Raw genomic sequence first — 5665 nt, forward strand, 5'->3', positions numbered from 1 at the left:
TATGGTTTTTAAATTACTATAATTTGTGAACTAAAAGTGTTCATCAATAAAATGACCAAAAAGTGGATTGTCTCGGTAGATTATCAAGAAATAAGCAAACTATATCTTACGTATTTTATAATAATTTAGCAATGTTTCTTAGCTTAAGGAAACAAAAAACTCGAACATAACAATATGAGAAATGTGTAATTATAAATGACCAAATTAATATGTAACTTACGACTTAAAAGATCTCCTCAAGGAAAGCTAGGTTCCTTTCCATTGCTTTGAAGTGTACCAATCGATCAAGAATGACTTAGTATCGACTATCTGAAAACCATATTATGACAGAAAACCATGAGAAAAATATATATAAAATTTATTCCACTCATAAAAAAATTAAAACAAATGATAAAATAGGATTATAAGATTATGAATGTATCATTATTTTTGTATGCAGCTTGAAAAAAATTAAGTTTCTCAAGAAAACCTTAAATATTAACGTTAAAACAAACAATGTTTAGGCAAACTATTGAAGAAAAACTAATTTGGGTATGTAAGACTGCAGGGAAGAGCTATTGTTAATAATCGCAAATTTTTATGTGGTAGTACACTACTCATCTTTATATTTCACCTGCCACATGAAATTCCTCCATGCCCCTCTCTCTATTGAAATTTTTCTCCAACAAAATTTCATGAGTGGAGGACATATTGAATAATTCACTACCACATGAAATTTAGCAGACAACAGACAACAAACTTAGAAGCAACCATTAATATTTTCCCTAACACACCCTTCATTTTTAAAAGTAAAAGCAAGCAGTATTTTTTGTATTTCAAAAACAGGAACATTTCGAGATGGATTGTGTAAAACGAAGCAAAACGATTTCGAAATCAAGTGTGAAACGAAAAACAAATTAAAAAAATCCTAAGTAATAGTGAAATTATGTAAGTGTTGATTTAAGATTGAAGACTGAGTTGCATGTGCATACCACCATTTGAGGCATGTTACGACCAAGACAACCGACCCCGATTCTACTAAACCTAAGTTTTTTCTCTAGCTTTACAGTTTTTAGCCTGCAGGGATGTTCAGTGAACTGAAAAGGGACCAAAAGATATAAAAACACATCAAAGGACTCTCTGGAGTTTCGTGTTCAATCTCCCTTGTCCTAACAAACCAAATCAACTTGGAATTTCGACAAACCTATGCCATATCAAACCAGAAATGCTGAAGACAGGTGATTCCTAATTTAGTCAGGTATTCTTTATAATTAATCTTCACCAAAACCACCATCTTCTCCATCTCCACAGTCGTCATCATCCATGCGTCTTTGCTCCGGTTCACCTACAGGATTCCCATACATAGCTATCAATCAAGGTCTCATATTTCAATTGCAATGTCTTTAGGTTATTATCACTGAAAATTGAAGCATAAGGCTTGCAACATATTTCCTTTATGATGGCTTTGTTTAAATGTGTTTGGTAAAAAGACGGTAGGAAGGATGAAAATAATTACCTTGAAGAGACAACTCCGTTGGTCCGCCCTATGCAAAAGGTTAGCCCACTGCTTAAATCGCTTCAATGTAAAAGCAGAACCCACAACCTAAAACCTGAAATCAGAAGGCCATTCAAGATCCACCATACATCAATTGGAGGAAGAAGCACTCCAAACTTGCCATAAAAAATATCATCTGTAGTATCTACTATCCAAGACATTCATTTGCCGGAAATCTGCCACAAACCCGATGCCTTTATCTTTGCATGCTCCAACACAATAAAAGATTGCAACATCTTCCTCCTAGCCTATTAAGAAAAGTAACTGCATAATAATAATATCATAATACTTGACCGAAAATAAAATCATGGTGCCAATTATACAAACCAATTGCTCCTCAATCTCTTCTCGAGTGCTAGTCACTAGCAACATCGAACAAAACCCTCCAGCTTCAGTTCTCCCTATCATTTTGTGATAATATTAAACACAAAGATATTCGATTTAATTTGAAATTTGTATCAATTCGTCCACATAAATAAAAAGATAGATAGATCGATATGGCCGGTGGTTTACCTCTGGAGAATTAGAATAAGAGGATCGACGACCTTCTTGCTGAGCCATGAGCCACGACATCAATCGGATCCTCCATATCGCCATTTCCCTCCTCTTTTGGTTGGTAAACCGTAAACCTTTTTTGCTATGTTTGTTATTATTACTACTTTGTCTTTTAATTATTTTTTATTTGCATCTCAATGACACAATGAAGAAGAAGAAGAACTAAAAAGAACAAAGTTGAGACCATCCAACAACTGTTACGCTGATGTTGACGTGTCTAGTCTATCGTCCAAGTATGTACCACTGATCAAACAAACACTACGAATTGTAAATCGAAATTAATTTCGTTTCATTTTACTTACGTGAGACTGATGCTATTTTATGAAAAAGTAACATTTAAATATAGTTGCTCTTTCCAGTAACTCGGTGACACCATAATAATTGCTTCAAGATAGAAGCTGTTGGAAGTATCAACGAAGCCATTTTGTTTTTGGGTTGGGGCAAAAATCAGAGCTTCTGTTTTGTTGTTGAGAGAGACGAGAGAATGAATTGAGAAAGGAAGAGAGAGGTTGGGAGGGCGAACAATGGTTTTTCTTTTTGACTTTCTGATTTTAGGTTTATTTTTCCTTCGCGTACGAACAATTAAAAAGTGCGTGGATTTGCTTTTTTTTTCAGCCCAAGTAAAAAAGGGTCTTACGTGTTTTAATGGGAGCATTCTCCACTATTAATAGTCTTGTTAATCTCGTCCAACACCACATACCAACTTACTAAAAATCCCATTGCCAAATAAGCCATTGAGAATGTACAGCAGGGGTTAAAATGGAAAAATAGTCTCTCATAAACCAACATCCCACATTATTACTTAAATAAAAAAATTAAATTTGAGAATGTGCAGGGAACTCATAAATCATAAATGGAAAAATAGTTGCCAAAAACCCCAAACATCCCACATTATTTTTAAATAAAAAGGGTTTAAAAATTTCAAGCTTAATTCAAAAACCAACAAACACTCATAATCATTTCACTAAAACAAAGCCACAAATATCCTCTTTCTTTCCACACACTTTTGTTTCTCGATTTTTCAAAACCCACAAACACATATTTTAAAATTTTTCATTTTCGTAAAACTTATTTCTTCGTTTCACACACATATTTTAAAATTTGTGATTTGATTAATGTGCATTTGATTAATGTGCATTTGAACAACCAAGATCCAATCATCCAACTAATCAACATTCATTTTTCTTTAGTTATTCTTTTGTTTCTTTAGTAATGGAAGAAGCACATATATGATGGGAGTCAATTATCTCCATGAATATTTAGTGATTGATTGTGAGCTTCATTAGCATACATAAAAGACAAATACTATTTTCTTAAAATTTGAACTCATTCAAAGGAAAGTTGGTGAATCAATTAAACTACCATTTTGCTTACCAGATTGTGAACCTTCTACCAATGCTATTAATCATCAAAGCCGGATAAACTCCAATATGGAGATTAAGGAAGGTCCCGGTTAGTGATATGCAGCAAGCATGCCTTTAGCATTTGAATCAAGGTATGAGGCGTATGGAATTGCCAAAAGATTGAGAATGTACAAACGGCTTTAAAATGCAAAGCTTTCAAATCGGGGGGAAAAATGTGGAAAATGGCTATATTAAACCAACATCCCACATTACTAAAACTATTTTTCATTTCTAGAATTAAATAAATTTTCAAAACAAATACAATACGCCGGACCATATAAAGATTACACCAAAATAAAAAATCTATTATGTTGAGAATCCTTGTAGCAAAGACTTCTCTATCTTTTGTATGGTTTTGTTTTTTGGCATTTTTCCAAATACTAGTTTCGACATGGCCACACCCATTCGAGAGACTAAGTCCAAAACGGTGTTTGCCAAAAAAAGAATTTTTTTAAGTTCAAATTCAAATTACAAATGCTTAACGACATGGGCCACTCATTTCGTTTAATTTAAATTTTTTTATTCCAATTTCAAATTTATTACATGATTTTTTTTATTTTGTTCAAATTTTTAATAAGTGTTTTAGTTTTTTATGCCCATTTTAACACAATATGGGGTCCATTGCATTAACAAAGGGCCAAAAAAGTTGGTTACAACTTCATTTCTCCAATTTCAAATTTGAGGGTTTTATTTTGTTCAAATTTAATTAAACTTCTTCTCCATTTGCAGATTTAAAAAATGGGTCAGATCCAGTACTCTGAGAAATACTTCGATGACACTTTTGAGTACAGGTATCAAATCAAATCCTTCCACTCTACATTTAACATTTTGTTTTTACTAACAATAATTTCTATTGTTTATATATACAGGCATGTTGTTCTTCCACCAGAAGTAGCAAAGCTTCTTCCAAAGAATCGTCTTCTTTCTGAGGTAATATCTCATTTGTGTTTAATTATCAATTTTTTTTTATTAAAATTAGGGTTTGTGAAACCAATGTAGAATGAATGGAGAGCAATTGGGGTTCAGCAAAGTCGAGGATGGGTTCATTATGCAATTCATCGACCAGAACCACATATCATGCTTTTCAGGAGGCCATTGAATTATCAACAACAGCAAGAATCTCAGGCTCAGCAGTGAAATATTTCGGTTAGAAAAGATGATGAAATTTTAAACACAAGTTGTTATGTGTGTTGGGATTGTTTGTTTGTTAATTTCTGGTTATTATGTGTGGAAATGTTGGATTTGTTGTTTTTGGAATATGGGATTATGGTTTAATTAATCTTGTTTATATTTTTAATTAATTATTTGTGTAGAGGTTTGAAATTTGAAATTCAAATGTTTTGGATTTGGAGGATTAGCACAGAAAACGTGGTGCAACTCTTTAGGTTATTGTGATCTTTGATTAAGTCTCTGGGATCTTAATACCATATTAGTACCGATCCTTAAAATTTTGGCATATACTCATCCATCACATTTTCCAACTCCAAGATGTTCAAGAAAACTACAATAGGGGCTGCTGTTTATCTGCATCCTCTCTTAAAAGAGGTCGCTGAGGAAGGTGGCATGGGTGATAAGGGCTGCAGATTCAATGAAAAGAAGTTGGAAAAGTTGTTAAGAAAAATGGATATAAGAGAGGGTGAAGGCTAAGTTTTTTCTCAATATCTTGGGACTGTGCATCTTCTGGAGAGTGACTTCTTGTATTTAGTCAATATCTTCTTCCACTAATTTTTTGGAATGGTTGGTGGTTCACACTTCACACCAAGGTTTGGAAAGGAAATCTTCATGATCAGCGGTGATTCCAGCTATAAGGAGAGGGAGAGGTCTATGGAGCGTTTCAACAGCTCCGCGGACTTACAGGTTGGTGGTTTCTGATTCTCCAGAGGCGGAAAACCACAATACCAGCTGCAGAAAAGAGTTAGTTTCGAACATGTGGTTTGAATGGAGAGAGTTATCTGGTAGTCCAAATTTTGAGATGGAATCCATCAATTTAAATCAAAGTGGTGATGACTTCTGGGGAAACCATTCACTGAGGGAGGACGTGACAGGTGTGTTCAGAAGGTTAGTAAGAATTGGTGCATGTGTTTTGGTAAATTGCTCTTTTGGTTTAAACAGTTCAAATTCTATTTTTCCTGCAGGTGAATAATCATGTCTTGTGGCGGCTTTGCTACTTCAG

The 5665-nt window shown here is 33.9% G+C and overlaps 1 protein-coding gene across 1 annotated transcript; it reads left to right on the forward strand.

Annotated features, from left to right (window-relative positions):
• Positions 1 to 4154: 4154 nt before the first annotated feature.
• On the forward strand, positions 4155 to 4793 carry LOC147481174 (cyclin-dependent kinases regulatory subunit 1). Its single transcript, XM_086579901.1, has 3 exons — positions 4155 to 4283; positions 4362 to 4422; positions 4492 to 4793. The coding sequence occupies exons 1-3, from the start codon at positions 4231 to 4233 to the stop codon at positions 4627 to 4629; spliced, it is 252 nt and encodes an 83-aa protein (XP_086436027.1). The 5' UTR covers positions 4155 to 4230; the 3' UTR covers positions 4630 to 4793.
• The last annotated feature ends 872 nt before the right edge of the window (positions 4794 to 5665 follow it).

Source organism: Coptis chinensis, chromosome 8 (genome assembly GCF_015680905.1).
Source record: "Coptis chinensis isolate HL-2020 chromosome 8, ASM1568090v1, whole genome shotgun sequence".
NCBI lineage: Eukaryota > Viridiplantae > Streptophyta > Magnoliopsida > Ranunculales > Ranunculaceae > Coptis > Coptis chinensis.